This window comes from Macaca mulatta, chromosome 2, assembly GCF_049350105.2.
Source record: "Macaca mulatta isolate MMU2019108-1 chromosome 2, T2T-MMU8v2.0, whole genome shotgun sequence".
NCBI lineage: Eukaryota > Metazoa > Chordata > Mammalia > Primates > Cercopithecidae > Macaca > Macaca mulatta.
Genome location: NC_133407.1, coordinates 151,653,778 through 151,672,763, shown reverse-complemented (window position 1 = coordinate 151,672,763; position 18,986 = coordinate 151,653,778). Strand labels below are relative to the sequence as shown.

Sequence of the window (18,986 nt, the reverse complement as noted above, 5' to 3'; positions counted from 1 at the left end):
TGATCTTGGCTCACTGTAACTTCTGCTTCCTGGGTTCAGGCGACTCGATTCTCCTGAATCTCAGTCTCCTGAAAGCTGGGACTACAGGCCTGCCACCGTACCCAGCTAATATTTTTAGTAGGGACAGGGTTTCGCCATGTTGGCCAGGCTGGTCTCAAACTCCTGACCTCAGGTGATCCGCCCACCTCAGCTTCCCAAAGTGCTGGGATTACAGGCGTGAGGCACCGCACCCAGCCTCATTTTTGGGATTTCTTACAAATTGACGAGTGCATTCAAGATATTGGTCTAACAATTGGACACGAGTTGTGTAGAGAAAAGAAGTAACTTAGAATCTAATCTTTATTAACCTGGGATATCACAGAAAATACTTGGGCCTGCCACTTGCATTTCTTTGTCCTCAATGCTAAACACTAGACACATTTGAAACCTTCCTCAGAAGGAAACAAACCAACTGGTTATGCCTGGGTGGTGGCATGGAAGATGTGTAATTCCTTGTTGCCCAATTTGCTAGTAAGTATTTTGAAATTAGAAATGAAACGAGGTCCAAGCCTGTCCAGTTCCCTACCCAACCCATTTCTCCTCCGTGGAAAAGAAACACATCATCCAAATTTCTGATTCATCGCTGCCACTTAGAAATGAACCGTTTTGAATTTTAAAATGGGAATGACCCAAGTATCTTTTTGAGATGCCCGGCCTAAGCACTAACTTCAGGCATTGCTAAATGCAGTGAAGAAACCAGAGTGGTGTCTGCGGCCTCCTGACCTTTTACAGCTGACAGCACAGCCTATTTCTAAATGCTACTAGTTTGTGAGGCAGAGACACCCTCTGAAAGAACCAGACAGACTATGGAGGGATACAGTGTGAAGTCACTGGAAAACTTCCTCACCCTATTTCTTTGGATGACTGTCCTGAGTTAAGGAAGGGGCCCAACTGTGGGCAGCCTCGCAGCTCGGGCTGGGGTCCTTTTGAGTTGGGTCCCTGGAGAAGGCACTGTAAGCCCTGACCAGGAGCGGCAGGGCCCCCAGTGAGATGGTGGAAGGGCAAAAGTAGAGACCTGCAGTGGGCGATGGGGAGGCCTTGGGCTTGGGTGGGCTCGTTTCTCTTAAGTGAGGGCCCACCTCGGTGCTGGGGGGACTAGCTGAGCTCCATTGAGTCTGTACTGGGGGCTGAAGTGGAATCCTTCTGGATGCTTTCAAAGAGGGCAGCAAGTTCAGGGTTGGATCTGATTTGGGAAGAGAAGTCGGCCATGATGGGGCTTTTCCCCACCTCGGGGATGGTCAGCAGGGCAGCCACTGCCCTCATCGCAGAGCGCTTCAGTTCATCTTGCTTTTCAAACTCCTGCTTCACGGAACCAGCTTTGACCTAAAGCAGGAAACAGCAGAAGCAGCCATCCTTTATTGAGCCTGGCCCGCACCACTGCCTCCTCACCGGTCTCTGGCTTCCTCTTTGCCCCATCATCTTACCCAACATAAATCCCTGCTGTGAGGTCTCCTAAGGCTTCTGTCTCACCAGCCATGTCCTAACTCTACCTCCGGGCTTTTACACTGGCTAGTTTCCCCACAGAGGTTCTTTGCCATTCAAATCAGCCTGAGGGGCCTCAGAGCAGCCAATCTAAAGTGCTCACTTTTTTGTTGATTGACAGTGGCAAGTACTGCGTTCCCATACTTACCTCCTACAGACTGCAGGGATCCAGCCTATACTGTGCTTAAAACCAGCTCTTAGCACCATATGACTAGACTGAATGGATCACTGTGATGGTCTTCTAGCAGCCTCCTCCCTGCACTCAAGTCCCTGCCCGGCGATCCGTCCTACAGATGCAGCCGGAGAGTAAGCACCCCAAACTACCTCCTGCAGTTTCTGTTTCCTCTTCCCCCACCATCTCCCACTTAGGCAGAGGAGCTCAGCAGTTCCTCCACTGCTTATGGACTAAAGTTCAAATTCCTTATGCTGGGCTCTTCCTAAAGAATTCAATGCAGTGGATAACAGCTTGGCATTGGAGTTGCAGAGTCCTGCATTCAAATGGCTCTGCCCCCAAGAGCTGTGACTTCAGGTAACTACATCTTTGAGCCTCATTTCCCCATCTATAAGTAACAGCTGCCTCTTCATAAGAGATGCCAAGAGGATTAAACAACTTGACACAAGTCCACACTCCCTTCTCTGAAACCCCTGGAGCCAGATGTGCTTTGGAATCCAGGACATTTTGGGTTTTAGAAAGGTAATACTGTGCAGATTACATTCCCGGGGGGTCTTGTACAATACCCTGTAATCAAATACATGAATACTCTACTACATGTATGAGTACTGTGAGTAGTAAGGTGTCCCTCAGTATCCATGGGAGTTTGGTTCCAGGATCCCAATGGATGCCAAAATCCTCAGATGTTCAAGTCCCTTATATAAAAGTGGTACATTGGCGAGAATTAAAGATCATAGCCTCATGCCACTTCAAGTCAAGTTTTGTGACAAACAGGTTCCTAAAAAGCTTTTGGTTGTCAGAGCTTGGTAGATTCAGAATCATGGGTAAGGACTGTGGGTGTGGATGTATCCACACTCATCCCAATGCCCAACAGACAGCATCCTCCGCATGGCCAGATGAGTGGCTCTTGTAGAAACTCAGAGCAGAGCTTCTCTTGCCACCTCAGCCTACTGCAAGAATGTTCTGGCACTGCAGTGCCATATATACCTCCCCTCTTAAGAACTGGGACTTTTTGCCGGGCGCAGTGGCTCACACCTGTAATCCCAGCACTTTGGGAGGCCGAGGTGGGTGGATCACAAGGTCAGGAGATCAAGACCATCCTGGCTAACACGGTGAAACCCCGTCTTTACTAAAAATACAAAAACTTAGCTGGGCATGGTGGCAGGTGCCTGTAGTCCCAGCTACTCGGGAGGCTGAGGCAGGAGAATGGCGTGAACCCAGGAGGCAGGCAGAGGTGGCAGTGAGCCGAGATTGCGCCACTGCACTCCAGCCTGGGCAACAAAGCCAGAACTGGGACTTTCCTTGGTGCCATAGAGCTCAGAGAAAACTAGAAATGATTTGGCCACAGAGACTGTCAAAACCGGCCTGGCCCTGTAGAAGCATTTTTTTGGATTGACTCAATAGTAAGCATATGTTAAAAATGTAAACTTACAAGGCAGGTCTCTATGAATAAACTACCAATTTTAATGTTTTATCCACAAAAGATTTCATTTTTGAAAATCATCACTCTATGGGTATGGTATCTCTCCTCTTTAAGCGCCAATCTAAAACACTGCTCTCCTTTTGGTAATGATTCCCATTCTTAAAAAACCCAGATGTATTCTTCCATTCAACAGGTATTTACTAGGTACCACCTAGAGCATAGATGCCAGGCTCTGCTCCCAACACCAGCTTTCCATGAGAGCTTCCACTCCAGATCCCTCCTCCAGACCCTTCAGGCACTCCAGTCTAGCAGCAGCTTTGCCCTAGATCAATCATCTGACCCAGCTTCCCAACAAGGAGGTGAGAGATTGACAGTAGGGAACCTATCAGGCTCAATGTTATATCTTTAGGATCTCCCATGAGGCTCAGCACCCAAGAAGTGTTTAATGAATGGAAGAAGAGACAGAGATGGGTCTGAATCCAGCTCTGCAATTTACTGGCTGTGTAGCCTTGGCCAATAACAACCTCTCAAAGCCTCTGTTCCCCTGTGTATAAAATGACAATAAAAAGCACTTTATAGGGCAATGATAATGATTAAATGAAGCACTTTCACAATATCACCTGCACTGCAGGAAGTGCTCAGTAAGGGGTAACTGAACAACTGGCCGAGGACTCAGTAGGTGCTCCAGGGCCTGGGCTAGGGCTGGGCCAGGGACTTACCTTGGCAGTGCAGGTGGCCCTTAGTGGCTCAATGAGACGGTCCACCCTCTGCAGGACAGGTGCAGGACACAGGGTGGCCAGCCGGGCAAGCATAATGAAGGTCAGCATCTGCCCAGAGGAAGGAGACAGGAGACAGTTCTTAGTGAAATGGTGCAGGAGCAAGAGAAGCAGCCAGCCCTGGGAAAGAGCAGAGGCCCCACACCCAAAACCTGACGCCCAAGTTCAGACCACCATGAAGTCCTGCCAGAGTCTCTCCCTCTCTGGGTCTGTTTCCTCAAATGGTGACACTTTCTTTGCCAACTACACTTGGCTGACCCAAGGAGGATCAGATAAGCACCAGTTAGGGAGTCGTACTCAAGCTCCGATGCGCACCAGTCAGGCAGATGCTGGGGATGAGTGAAGGGGGCTGCTGGGGCAGCTCTGGCTGACTGTGGCCAGGTGGGAATGCAGACATGTGGCTTGGGGCCACTGAAATGTTTTCAAAAGAAATCCCGATTTTCATGTAAAAAAAAGTCTCGATTTTTAAATGTTGACACCTGATTTCAAAACCAAACAAAAACTTTGACACCAACTAAACATGACTGCAGGCCTAGATTCAGCCTGTGGGAGAATAACTGTCACATCTTTTGGAAATGGTCAAGTCCTCACAAAAAAGCCTTGCACAGCATAAAGAGTGGTTGTCTGAAATCCCCACGCCCTACCCATCCCCACATGCTGACCCCTACACCCACAGCAAAGGAAGAGGCCCAGCCCACGGCAGCGAGGAGCAGCAGTGCAGGACTTCACGAGCTATGACTCTTGGCTCCTCCATGACCCTGTGCCCTCGAACTAGACAAGATTCCCTGTCTCCCCTGTGAACTGGGCGGTGTTCACTCCCTCTCACTTGAAGACTTGATGATGCAAGGCTGTGGGCTCTGTCGCTGTCACACCCACCCTCCTCACCCCAGGGGGTGGTAACAGAGTGGGCTCTAAGGCTGCACTGGTGCCTAGGCCCTGTCCTGTGGTCCTGAGGGCAGGCATGAGAGGATATGGCCAGACTGGATGGAAAGAACAGACTTGCTCGATCCTGAGAAGCTGGAGCTTTGGGGCCAGCCCAGAACTCCTCACTCTGTGTTCTGGGGTGTTCTGGGCATCTACTGAGTCCCACAAGATGCCTAATACCAGGCACACCCAAATGAGAGAAGCTGAGTACACCCCTCTGCCTGGAGCCTCCCGGAACCCTGTGGTGGAAAGTCCTGTTCAGCTTTGTGCGCCCCATCATTTTCCACTAGTTCTCATGGCATACACTGGAAAACCCAACCCCCTTTCTCAACCAAGACCTTGGGGCTAGAACCCCAGAGAACTTATGTTGTTTCTTCTTCTCTCTTTCTTAGGGGTTGGCGGGAAGCAAGTTTAAAGCAATAATAAAGCCAAAGAGGAAACAGGCAGACAGGGAGTGCAGGAAGGAGCATCCCGGGAGCTCCAAGTCTGCAGTGGTCAGAGGCACACCCACTACAGGAGGTGCAGCCTCACCACGTGCATCAGATGCTCTAGTAGGAGCACGCACTCCCACCGTAGAAGCCCAGCGATCACACCATGGGTCAGTAATGCACCAGGGTGTTCACAGCAGCACTGTCTGTAATAGTGAAAATGTGCAAACAACCTACATGTGTAGCAGTGAGTGCAACAGAAATGGGAACTCCCGCAGCTGTGAAATATGACAGGACTGATACATACTGAAAAGCAAAGCAAACAACATACAGTAAATGTAAGTTAAAAGACTGGGGAAAAAACAGCATGTGTGGTATGATCCCATTTCTAGAAAACAGATCTCATACACTCATCTCCACAGCTTTCAGAGCAGGGACCCCACCTCTCACACTGACCTCGGCGTGGTGGCACCCACTTCATATGGATTGACTAATGAATGAGGGTCTATGTGCATCATCCCAGGAAACACAGAGACTGACAGCAGGCCTCGCTGGGTGGGGGGAAGCTTTTGGATGATTATTACTTGCTTCTTTGTTTTCATCAATCTTTTAAAACAAGTATGGGTTACTTTTGATTACTTTGTATTACTTTTTCATTACAAAAAGTGACTCATACTTACAGTACATATTTTTTAAAGTTGTAATATGGGACCGGGCGTGGTGGCTCACGCCTGTAATCCCAACACTTTGGGAGGCCGAGGTGGGTGGATCACCTGAAGTCAGGAGTTCCAGACCAGCCTAGCCAACATGGTGAAACCCTGTCTCTACTAAAAATTACAAAAATTAGCCAGGCGTGGTGGCACACATCTGTAATCCCAGCTACTCAAAGAGGCTGAGGCAGGAGAATCACTTGAACCCGGGAGGCGGAGGTTGCAGTGAGCCAAGATGGCACCAATGTACTCCAGCCTAGGCAATAAAGTGAGACTCCATCTCAAACAAATAAATAAAAATTTAAAAATAAAGTTGTAGTATGGCAGTTCTTAAGACATTAAACACAGAATTGCCCTATGATCCAGCAATTTCACTTGTGGGTAAAGTGAAAAGAACTGAAGGCAGGATTCCAAAGGATATTGGAACACCTAGGTTCACAGTCACATTACTCATAATAGCCAGAAGCTGGGAACACCCAAATATTTGTCCAGCAATGGATGAGTGGGTAAACAAACTGTGGTCTGTACATACAACAGACGGAAATTCTGATGTGCTGCAACATGGATGAACCTTGAGGACATCAGACTAAGAAGTGAAACAAGTCGGTCACAAAAGGACAAATACTGTATGATTCCACTTACAAGGGCAGAATCCTAGAGTAGTCAAATTCATCGAGAATAGTGTTTAATGGGTGCAGATTTCAGTTTGGGAAGGAGAAAAGAGTTCTGAGATGGACAGTGGTGATGGCTGCAAAGCAATGTGAATCTGCTTAATGCCACTGCACTGTGCACTTAAAAACAGTGAAAACAGGGCCTGGCACGGTGGCTCACACCTGTAATCCCATCACTTTGGGAGGCCAAGGCAGGCAGATTACTTGAGGTCAGGAGTTCGAGACCAGCCTGGTCAACATGGTGAAACCCCGTCTCTACTAAAAATACAAAAAAAATTTAGCTGGGTGTGGTGGTGGGCACTCCACCACTTGGGAGGCTGAGGCAGGAGAATCGCTTGAACCTGGGAGGCGGAGGCTGCAGTGAGCTGAGATCATACCACTGCACTCCAGCCTGGGTGACGGCAAGACCCTGTCTCAAAAAAAAAAAAAGTGAAGATAGTAACTTGTATTATTAATATTTCGCCACAATTAGAAATGATTTCTATTATATATGTGAATAAACTTTAAAATTTTAAAAAATGATATAGAAAGATATAAAATGAAGAAACGGAAGTCTCTGCACTGTTCCACCAGCCCCAGCCTCATTCTCTCTGGTAAGAAAATGGCCCTAACTTCTGGAACTAGCTCTTGCCACTCAACAGTGGGGCTTGGAGCTCCTTCAGGTCACAACATGAAGAGATGCAGCCCGCTCCTCAATGCTGCTAGTATTCCACAGCTCAAAGTGCCCTGCTGGGTCAAAAGTTTCATCTGGGAATTTATTTATTTATTTATTTATTTTTTATTTATTTATTTATTTTGAGACAGGGTCTCACTCTGTTGCCCAGGTTAGAGTGTAGTGGTGCGATCACATTTCACTGCAGCCTCAACCTCCTAGGCTCAAGCCATCCTCCTGCCTCAGCCTCCCAAAGTGCTAGGATTACAGGCATGAGCCACCACACCTGGACAACTTTTTTTTCTGGTTGCTGCCAAACCATCCTCCAAAGAGCCTGCCCAGTGTAGACTCCCACCAAAGGTATCTGAGGCACAGGTTCCTTTTCTTATCAGAAAACAACAATGCCGCTATCTTCACTGGGTGCCTGGAGTAGCGAGCAAGGACAAACAAGCATGGCCCCAGTGGTGCCTGACTATCACTTGGTACAGGGGCACATAGATCTGGCAGGGGCTTGGTCTTACCCGGATGTCGTAGTGGTCCTTCAGCCCGTCCTCCACATGGTTCAGGAACTCACAGATATCCAGCTGGCCCAGGCAGCTCTCAAGCAGTGAATACATGCACTCAAAGGCCGCCTTCCGCACGTCCAGCCCATCGTCCACTGTATGTTTAAAGGGACCCATTTCCACCTGCAGGAGGGATGAAGGTTGGGGATATGGCCCCAGGGTGTAAGGACACCTCTTGTAGTTTCTGCTATAAACCCCACATCTCTATTCCACACTGCACGCCGGCCCCAAATCATGCCTTATACTCTCAAGTCTCCATGCCTTTGCTCAGCCTGCAGCATCCTTTCCCCTAGGTGATAATAGTGGCAATAAGAACAATTATTCTTATAATCTACTGAGCAGGCACTGTCTGAGCGGCAGGCACTGTACTGAGTGCTTGATGGATGACGTTTCATTCAAGCATCACAAATACCATCAGAAGTAAATGTTACTGGCCGGGTACGGTGGCTCACGCCTGTAATCCCAGCATTTTGGGAGGCCAAGGCAGGCGGATCACGAGGTCAAGAGATTGAAGCCATTCTGGTTAACATGGTGAAACCTCATCTCTACTAAAAATACAAAAAATTAGCCGGGCGTGGTGGCACATGCCTGTAGTCCCAGCTACTCAGGTGGCTGAGGCAGGAGAATCTCTTGAACCAGGGAGGCGGAGGTTGCAGTGACCTGAGATCGCACCACTGCACTCCAGCCTGGGTGACAGAGTGAGACTCCATCTCAAAAAGAAATATTATTGATCTCATTTAACAGATGAGGAAACTGCATTGGGCAGGTTAATTAACTGGGTTGGACAGGTTAAGGATACACTGCTTGTAAGTGGCTGAACTGGAATTTAAAACCCAGGTAGGCTGGGCATGATGGCTGTCCTCCCAGCACTTTGGGAGGCTGAGGTAGGAGGAATTTTGAGACCAGTCTGGGCAACATGGTGAAACCCCATCTCTACAAAAAAAAATACAAAAAATTAGCTAGGTGTGGTGGTACACGCCTGTAGTCCCAGCTACTCAGGAGGCTGAGGTGGGAGGATCGCTTGGGCCCAGGAGGTTGAGGCCGCAGTGAGCTGTGACTGTGCCACTGCACTCCAGCCTAGGTGACACAGCAAGACCCTGCCTCAAAAAAACAACAAAAAGACACCCAGGTCTTTCTGAAGCTTTCAACCATGAAACCCTGTTTTAATGGTAAACACCTTTTCACCCTTCAAAGCCCAGCTTAAAGGGCCTCAATGCTGCTAGTATTCCACAGCTGAAACTTATTAAATCACCTTTAACCTTTGCCCCTTGAATCCTTACTTTACCAGGTGGGCTCTAAGTTAAATGCATTCTTGGTGTATGATGGGATTATGTCACAATAGGTCCATCATAAGTTGGTTTCCAGAGGCAATCCCATCATAAGGTGAGGAGCCTGCTGAACGCTACTGCTTTTGCACCATTGTAAAGTTGAACCATTGTAAGGAGGGGGCTGTCTGTAATCAGCAGGGTGGGCATCTCTCTCCTTTAGGGGGCCATGATGAGCTCCTTGGTGGCAGAAACCAAATCAGGTTCAACCCTGAGTCCTGGCACTTGGGCTCAGCACAGATGCTCAGTGAACACCTGCCAAACGTCAACGTTTACTGGGCGCTGGTTGTGTGCCTGCGGTGGTTCTAAACACTTACAGGACCTCGCTCACCGAATTGTTGCAGCAACCCTACGACACAGACACAGCACCCTCATGTGCTCATGAAGAGAAACTGAGGCTCAGAGAGGATCAGGTTGCCCTGGCTGGGGTCGCATAGCTGGGAGTCAGGGCAGGACTTGACCCAAGGCATGTGACCCCAGCACCTACTCTGATGAGATAATAATGCCCTACCAATGAGGCATGAGAAGTGGCATCATCCCCAGCTTCCCCAGGGTCCCCAGCTCTGCTCCACACCTCTCGGATGAGGTCCCGGCGGATCTTTGTCTCCTGGTAGAGGAGGGGCAGGATGTCATCCAGCAGGTCCCGGACTAGCGAGGGCTTGTTGTGCACAGCTGAGTTGAAGAAAGCCAGAGTCGCACGGCGCACGTTCAGATCTGGGTCCTGCAGGCTCTCCATGAACTCTCCTGGCAGAAGAACATGAGGGGTGCGGGGGATGCATAGCCACAGCACAGTCACCCCCCTCACCGCCCTGGCCATCTGGTTACTGTGCATGTGCAGAACTGGCTGAATGGGGGTAAGCTGGGAGTGGTGAACATGTACTTTGTGCCAGGCACAAACAACCCTTCAAAGATCAGATAAGAATGTGGGCTCGAGGCTGACCTGGCTTCCATTCCAGCTCTACTAATTAACTGTGGGGCCTTGGAGAGCCTCAATGTCCTCATCTGTAAAATGGGAGTCATAAGAGAACCTATGCTATAGGACTGTGTTTACAATTTAAAATGTGGTGCCTCAGCATTATCTTGAAAAAAAAAAGAGAAAAATTTTTTAATGTGGTAATGCATGGAAGGCACATAGCAGAGTGCCTGGCACAGAGCATGAACTCTGTGAATGTTAACTTGGTATCACAGGCGAGGTTCTTAAAGATCAGAGCGGTCAAGTCACCAGCACTTCTCAGGATACTCCTTTTTGCACAGTGCTATCTTTTTGTTTTGTTGTTAGACAGAGTCTCACTCTGTTGCCCAGGCTGGAGTGCAGTGGTGTGATCTCGGTTCACCGCAACCTCCACCTCTCAAGTTCATGTGATTCTCCCGCCTCAGCCTGCCAAGTACCTGGGATTACAGGCACACACCACCATGCCTGGCTAATTTTTGTATTTTTAGTAGATGGGGTTTCACCATGTTGGCCAGGCTGGTCTCGAACTCCTTACCTCAAGTGATCCGCCCACCTTGGCCACCCAAATTGCTGAGATTACAGGCACGAGCTGCTGCGCCCAGACTTGTACAGTGCTATGATTTGAATGTCCCCACCAAAACTCATGTTGAAACTTAATTGCCATGGTAATAGTATTGAGAGGTGATTAGGTCGTGAGGGTGAAGCCCTGAGGCATGGATTAATGCCATCACTACAGGAGTGGGTCAGTTTTCATGGGAGGGAGCTCCTGTTAAAGGAAAAGCTCAGCCCCCATCTCATCTCTGTCTCCCATACTCACTTCTGCCCTCCCTTCCACCATGGGATGGCCCTCACCAGATGCTGGCGCCATGTTCTTGGACCTCTCAGTCTCCACAACTGTGAGGAATAAATTTCTCTTCTTTATAAATTACCCAATCTGTAGTATTCTGCTATAGTAGCAGAAAAGGGACTATGATATAGAGTTTAAACTTAAAAAAAAATTTTATTATTATTATACTTTAAGTTCTAGGGTACATGTGCACAACATGCAGGTTTGTTACATAGGTATACATGTGCCATGTTGGTTTGGAAAAAAAAATTTTTTTTAGAGATAGGGGGTTCTCACTATGTTGCCCAGGCTGGTCTCAAACTCCTGGACTCAAGTGATCCTCCTGCCTCAGCCTCCCAAAGTGCTAGGATTACAGGCATGAGCCACTATGCCCAGCCATTATAGTTGAAACATTTTAGAATTGTTAATGTTTTATATATTTAATAAAGAAAATCAAGGATGGGGGAATCCCTAAATATAAAACCAAAACGCAAAAAACTATTTATTTATTTATTTATTTGTTTGAGTCAAAAAGACAGTCTCGTTCTGTTGCCCAGGAGGGAGTACAGTGGCACGATCTAGGCTCACTGCAACCTCCATCTCCCAGGTTCAAGCAATTCTCATGCCTCAACCTCCCAGGTAGCTGGGATTACAGGCGTGTGTCACCACACCCGGTTTTCTGTTGTTGTTGTTGTTGTTGAGACACAGTCTCGCTCTGTCGCCTAGGCTAGAGTGCAGTGGCGCGATCTCAGCTCACTGTAAGCTTCGCCTCCCAGGTAAGCTCCGCCTCCCAGGTTCACGCCATTCTCCTGCCTCAGCCTCCCGAGTAGCTGGGAGGGACTACAGGTGCCCGCCACCACACCCAGCTAATTTTTTGTATTTTTAGTAGAGACAGGGTTTCACCATGTTAGCCAGGATGGTCTCAATCTCCTGACCTCGTGATCCACCCGCCTTGGCCTCCCAAAGTGCTGGGATTACAGGCATGAGCCACCATGCCTGGCCTATACCCAGCTAATTTTTATATTTTTTGGTAGAGATGGGGTTTTGCCAGGCTGGTCTCTAACTCCCGACCTCAGGTGATCCTCCCGCCTCAGCCTCCCAAAGTGCTGGGATTACAGGAGTGAACCACCGTACCTGTCCTCAAAAACAAACAAACAAACAAAACTGTATTTAAAATGATCCAAGTAACCACCCAGGTTATGAAGGAGAAAACAAACCAAGCTACTTTGAGTATTTTGACTAGCTGCCCTCTAGCGGAAGACAAAAAAACTACCCATGAATATTAATTTTCACAGAGATAAGAGTCAGCAATTCTCAGACTACTTTCTGTGTATTTCAGAATTAAGAAAATAAATATCTTATAGATAATGGGAGCTGGGTTTCTTACTGTAAGAGAAAGGAGTTACAAATATGGAAAGGGGGCTAGACTACAATAGGAAGCAGCTATGAACTCAAGATTTTCAAGATAGGTGGGTAGGTAGGTAGAAGAGAGGGAGGAGAAAGAGGGACAGAAAGAGAGGCAGGGAGGGAAAGAAGGAGGGACAAAGAAAGATGTGGATGAATGTGCATCTGGAAGCACAGATATACACGTGCATGTTTGTCTCTGCATATAGACATGCATTTCCTAGTTCTGTCTGCTGAGAGGGCCTAGAAGCAATGAGGCCCCAATAGCAATAGGCACATCTAGTGTCCAGATCTTGGATTCTAAATACCATTCTCCACTAAAAGGAATCAGGACTCCTTGAAGAAATGGCTGATTCCAGGACTGGTGCAGAAAAGGTTTGTGATGAATCTGGAGCATCTCATCGTGCCAAAAGCAAGGATACACTTAAAAGAATGATGGAGGCTGGGCACGGGGGCTCACGTCTGGAATCCCAGCACTTTGGGAGGCCAAGGTGAGTGGATCACTTAAGCCTAGGAGTTCAAGACCAGCCTGGGCAACATAGCAAAATGCTGTTTCTATAAAAAAAATTTTTTTAAGTAGACAGGCGTGGTGGCTGGCACACATCTGTAGTCGCAGTTACTAGGAAGGCTCAAGTGGGAGGATTTCTTGAGCCTGAGAGGCAAGGGTTGCAGTAAGGTATGACTGTGCCATTGCCTTCCAGCCTGGGTGACAGACTGAGACTCTGTCTCTCAAAAAAAAAAAAAAAAGGAAACATGTCAATAGAAAATAGGAACCAGCTTGAAGCGCTCCCAATGGCCAAATCTGAGACAATCTTGAGCATCAAAATTAAAGACAGTAATAGGTTATAACCCACAGAATGAAGTAGGAAGAAGCCATGAGTCTCTAATGACAAATAAATTGATGAATAAATAAGTAAATAAATGCAAGAGAAGAAAAAGTTCTTCCAGACAGTAGAATGCAAACCTATAACTATGGAAAGAATAATGGAACTAGAAAGTCACCATTTGGCAAATATCACAGTAATCATTGACTCAGGCAAGAAACAACTGTGGATGCTAAACCTAGTGGGCAAAAAGATTGATGAGAACAAGGATGTTTACATAAAATACTTATTTTATGTACTCAAGAATTCATATTCATTCCAAAGGAAAAAAGAGAAACTTTAGAGTAGAGAGAAACCCTGGCGGTGTCCATCTGAACTGGGTGATCAAAGTTACCATCGCCAGTCAGGAGACAAGCCACCTCCACGTGCCCCTGAGGTGATGCACTGGGAAGGGCAGGAAGGCTCCCAGCAGAACAGGATGCAAGCTCAGAGCCAGCAGCCTCTTCTGGGCCCCTTTCAATGGTGCCGCATTGGCTCCCAGGTTCCCCATTCTCTGTGAGAACACAGCTGTTGGGAACTGGCAAGACCGGAGTTCACATCCCCGCTCTGAGTTAGTTTCCTCACATGTAAAATGGGGCCAGTCCTACACACCACGGAGGGAGCTGTGAGCACCACTGTGATGAGGTATATTAAAGGGTCTGATGTGGTGCCTGACACACAGTGAGAGCTCAAAAACAGTTCAAATGTTCTAAAGCAAACAGGAACCCCAGGTGAAATCGCTGGTGGTGCCCACCAAGGGCAGCTCCGTCACGATGGAGGAAATCAGGCTGGGGGGTGGGGCACGTGCCCACCGCACTAGGGCAAGGGACAAAGTTGCTGCCGATGACATTGCTAGAACTTCTGCACATGTTCTCCAGTGCAGAACGTGGTCACATCTGCTGACCCCTTGGTCACACACAACAGGCCCCTGGCAGATGAGGATCAACACTTTTTTTTTTTCTTTAGTGGGTGGCAGTCTCCCACTGCCACCATGCCTAATTTTTTTTTTTCTTTTTTTTTTGAGACAGAGTCTTGCTCTGTCACCCAGGCTGGAGTGCAGTGGTACAATCTCCGCTCACTGCAACCTTTGCCTCCTGGGTTCAAGTGATTCTCCTGCCTCAGCCGCCAGAGTAGCGGGGATTATAGGTGCCCGCCATTATGCCTGGCTCATTTTTGTATTTTTAGTAGAGACGGGGTTTCACCATGTTGGCCAGGCTGGTCTTGAACTCCTGATCTCAGGTGATCCACCTGCCTTGGCCTCCCAAAGTGTTGGGAGGTCTCAGTTCCTCTCCTCACAGTGAAGGCTGCTTGGGATCCTCAGGCCAGAAGACCCCTCAGACAGAGGGCGATCTAGTGGGCAGGGTGGCGGGGGGAGCACTCTTCCCTGCCCCACTTTAGGGCCCATAAAAGCTAAGGTATGTGAGAGGCTGGTGGTTTTCCATTCCCAAGAGTCTATATGTTTATGAAGCATCTTCTCCCTCAGTTGCCCATGGGCCTCCAGGACAACTCTAGAAGATGCAGATAATAAGAGTTTCTCACGTTCATTTGACAGATGAGGAAAGCAAGGCTTTGAGGTGTGATGGACATGCCAGGCCCACCCATGATTTAGTGGCAGTAGGGAGGCAGGGATGTGAACCCAGGCCTTTTAACTGGAGGGCCAGGCCCTGCTGCCCATCATGGGCATGCCTCCCAGGTCTCCCACTGCCCTTGGCTATCAGGTAGGAAATATCAGCCCAAGCTTAAGGACTGGGTGGGGGCACTGAACAAGGTAGGGGAGGCAGGAGGGAGGTGCTCACCGATGAAGCTCTTCAGGAGGGGGTCAATGGGATGGGGCTGGTCCGAGATGAGGAACTTGACCGCTGTGATGACGGTGCTCCGGGTGTGTGGCCGACCTGCAGAACAAGAGGAGGTGGAGGTGAGTTAGTAAGGGGCAGGGGCCAAACCTGGATGCTTACAGGTCAGAAGGTGCAGAGGCTCCTCCCCTTGCTTCCCTGGAAGACAGAACTGTACCCCCTCCCCATCTCTGGGAAAGTGGATTCTACCATTTCCCTTGGCAGCCTTGACTCTCCCCTCAATCCTTCATGCTGTAGCTGAAACAGTAGGACTGCCAGTGCTTAGGTAACCACACCACAGGTTGCAAACAGGGAACCGATAACCAAGACAGGAACTGCTCTGACAAAGACCTTCCCTCAGGCCTTGGGATTTTTCAGACATGTTATCTCAATTAGTCCTAACAATGATCCTATTAATTAATAATGATAAAATAGTATTAAAATCACCAATAAAAATCATCTCTTTGACACATGAGAAAAGAGACTCAGAGAGGATAAGTTCGTGTCTAAGGCCACACAGCAGATCCAGAATTCCTGGCTGGGCCCTTCCTCCTGGGCCTGCATTCTGGCTGGTGGTCAGGGGGGCCTAACAGAACTCGGATCATCTCCAGGCTCGGTCGCGGAGAGCTCGCTTACTTGTGCTCTGCTGCTTGCTTTCTGAGTAGAGAAGCCGAATAAAGAGGGGGAGGGCATTCCCTTAATGAAAGAAACAAATGGGTGGATGCTCCACCTGCCTGAATCTCTCCTCAGTGGCTTGCCCCGCTTGCCCCCCACCCAACCCCCAGCACACTGCAGCGAGTGGGCTAAGGTGCTTCCACCACACAGGCTTTACGTTCAGCCTCGAGGAAAAGTTTACCAATTGGTGCTAAGGCATGAATGAATGGAAGAGTTACTGAACTCAGACTTTTAGCTTTTACCTCTTTCTCTTGCCAGCCTGACTGGCTCCCAGGAAGATTTAGGGTGGCTGATGAAGACAGGCACAAGAGAGTAAGATTAAGTGAACTGAAAACAAGAACAAGGCCAAGGACGACTGAAGGCAGAGAGGTGAGAAGGAGACTAGAAGGAAGATGTACAGAGAGCATCAGTTAGGAAGTTCCAGGAACCTACTAGAAGCAGGCCACTCATCTGGCTCTAAGCTTCCCAGCAGTTGGTGGTAAAAAGGAAATGTGACCAGGTGGCTGGTTCAACAGAATACGTGGGACAGAAACAAATAGGTGTTTAGGCAAAGCAGGGCTCCTCTGCATCTTAAGACTCTCGTCTGTCAAGGTTCTTTGTGTGATGTAACAGACAGTGTCCTCGACAATGTTCTTCCATCTAGTCATGAGGCCAGACAACTGCTTCTTATGAACCCAGCAACCCAAGAAGGCCTTAACTGAAATCACTAACATACCTAGTAACAGCAGCAGCTCTCAACTTACTCAGTATTAATTACTGTAGGTACCACACAGTGTACCAAACACTGTACCTGCGTTCTGTCAACCAGAGCACCCACTGGTTCCATAAGGGGCCACCTGGCCAGCTTGAAGCCCACTGGCCTTTCATTCTGGGGACTCTCCCTTTCCTAGGAGCCCCACGACCCCACCTGCCTGCCTTCCACCTCCTGAAGCTAAGATACCTGGTGTGCCAAAACATGACAAACCAAAACGCCTGCCCCTCCTGGTTCTTGCCCAGCCCTCCCCAAGCCTCAGGGGCATGTCAGCCTGTTCCAGTCCATACTGACATCTGCTCATGGCTCAGGCTAGCTGAAAAGAGCTGACCCTCTGCAGGTTGCAGTCTATGGCTACTCAGAAAACTGTTTTTGTTGACCTCTGTGTGGAGCACTAAGCTACTGTCCACATCGAGGATTATGAAGTTGGCATCATGAGTTTTTTTTTTTTTTTTTGTAGAGACGGGGTCTCATCATGTTACCCAGGCTGGTCTCAAACTCCTAGGCTCAAGTGATCCACCCACCTTAGCCTCCCAAAGTGCTGGGATTACAGACATGTGCCACCATGCCTAGCCTACATCATGAGATTTTTAAGTGTATTTGTTGTAGGGACCTATCAAGGACTCTGTCCCTTCTATCCCACAGTCCCATAGAAGGGAGCCTTTAAGTCTCAGGTATCACTGTGTGTTCCTCTGTAGCTTCCTTGCCTCTGTCGCATAGATACCATGATTCTTGTACCCAATGACTTGAAATAGCTCACTCTGCCCCAGCTGCTTGGATGCTCAGTGACAAACTGCCCACCTCCGCGCTGGGTTGCCTTGCCCACACCTGTGTGCCTACCTGCAGCAAGCTGCTTCCGGAAGCGGGGCAGAAGGAACGAAGGGTTCACAAGGACCAGCTTCCCAATGCACTCAGCCACCACCCCCCGGGTGCCCTCCTCAGCGCCCTCGCAGCGCCGGAACAGCAGGGCCCAGACGTCCTCAGCGTAGGGCTTCAGGCTGTCAGGCTGGGCGGCCCCCAGGGCCTCCCTAAGTGAGTGCAGCAGCAGGTACTGTCGTCGGGGCTCAGCCTCGATCTGCTCCAGCAGGAAGGGCAGGAAGTCGGGCAGGCTGCCAGCACCCACACGGCCCAGTGCATACGAGGCCGCAGCCCTCACATCCTCACTGGGTGACCCCAAGGCTTCCAGGAGCACTGCCTTCAGCTCCCGCTGGGGGCCTGGCCCAGCCACCTGACCCACCTCAGCCAGCGACAGGAATGCCAGGACTTTGACCCCCATGCTGGAGTGGGGCGACCTGGCATCGCAGACCAGACGGTTGGCTGTGCTTGCCGCCTCTTGGGGACAGGCAGCTGAGAGGGCTGCCACACACCGGGCCAATGAGTGGAACACCTGCTTGTGCAGGCCAGGCCCACCATCCACAGCCTGCTCATAAACAGGAGCAGTGAGCAGGCTGATGAGTTTAGCATAGTCCACACACGGGGGACGGGTCCCCACCAGGGCCTGCAGGAAGCCTTCAGCGGCTGCCAGAACCCCGGCTGGCAACAGAGGCGAACGCAGCAGCCGCAGCAGCTCTGAGAGCACAGGGCCACTGACCTCTACCAAAGAGGCTGGCTGGGCCTGGGTCACTGTGGCAAGGAAGTCCACAGCCAGCTGGGCCACGTGCATGTCACTCTCGTTGACCAGGGCAGGCAGCTCAGCCAGCACAGCCTGCACGGCAGACGGTGGGAGGCTGAGGCCCTGGCTCTGGGCCAGGGCATCCAGGGCTGCCAGTGTGGCCAGTCGCAAAGCCCGCTGATTCTTCCGCAGGAATGAGGCCAGAATGGGCAGTGCCTCGGCCAGGATGGGCTGTAGATCAAGCTGCAGCGGGGACACAGCCACCAGCGTAAGCGCCTTGACGGCAGGCAGCCGGGTGATCTCATTCCGCAGGCGGTCCAGGAGGAGCAGTAATATGGGCTCCAGGTCATCCCCAAGCCGGTCACCCAGGTGGCCTACAAGGTGGCCCATGCAGGAAATGGCCCGCTCCTTCACCTCCTGGTCCAGGTCAGTGGCACGGAGTCGCGCCAGGGTAACCACAGACATCTCTCCAACATACGGCTCAGGATCCAGTATCCGAGGCCTGTCCAGCGGCCACAGGGCCTGCACCAGCTCCTGTACCACCACCAGGGCCTCGGCTGCAATCTTATAGAAAGGGTCAGCCACACAGGCCATCACAGGTGGCAGGAGGGTGGGCAAGTGTGGATGAAAGGCCTCAGCTGGTTCAGTGCCCAGCAGCCCCTGCAGAAAGGCCAGGGCATCCATCCGGATGGTGGAGGAGCTGGAGCGGTCGGCCAGCGAGAAGATGATGCCTGTAGGGTGAGTGCAAGGGTTATGAGGCCACCGCCTCTGATGCAACGCGGCCCTCCCTGGAAGCAAGGCGGGGATACCTACAGGTGCCTGAGCTGGACTGAAGCACCTAAACTCTTCTGCAGAAGTTTCCAAGAAGTCAGCGCTGACCAGTGGCCAGGGTTGAGGGAAACATGT

The 18,986-nt window shown here is 49.9% G+C and overlaps 1 protein-coding gene across 9 annotated transcripts in view; it reads right to left on the bottom strand.

Annotated features, from left to right (window-relative positions):
* Positions 1 to 321: 321 nt before the first annotated feature.
* Positions 322 to 18,986, bottom strand: part of CAND2 (cullin associated and neddylation dissociated 2 (putative)) — a 38,674-nt gene continuing 20,009 nt past the window's right edge. For 7 of the 9 annotated variants that reach the window (XM_077993437.1, XM_077993440.1, XM_077993439.1 and 4 more), the window contains 6 exons: positions 17,309 to 18,811; positions 15,007 to 15,102; positions 9,740 to 9,909; positions 7,799 to 7,963; positions 3,836 to 3,943; positions 322 to 1,362 (listed from right to left, as the gene is read on the bottom strand). In XM_077993437.1, the coding sequence (XP_077849563.1) occupies positions 1,135 to 1,362; positions 3,836 to 3,943; positions 7,799 to 7,963; positions 9,740 to 9,909; positions 15,007 to 15,102; positions 17,309 to 18,811 (2,270 nt within the window). In that variant the 3' untranslated portion in view covers positions 322 to 1,134. The remainder of the gene's footprint in view (positions 1,363 to 3,835; positions 3,944 to 7,798; positions 7,964 to 9,739; positions 9,910 to 15,006; positions 15,103 to 17,308; positions 18,812 to 18,986) is intronic. The other 2 variants (XM_077993435.1, XM_077993438.1) reach the window with 1 other exon arrangement.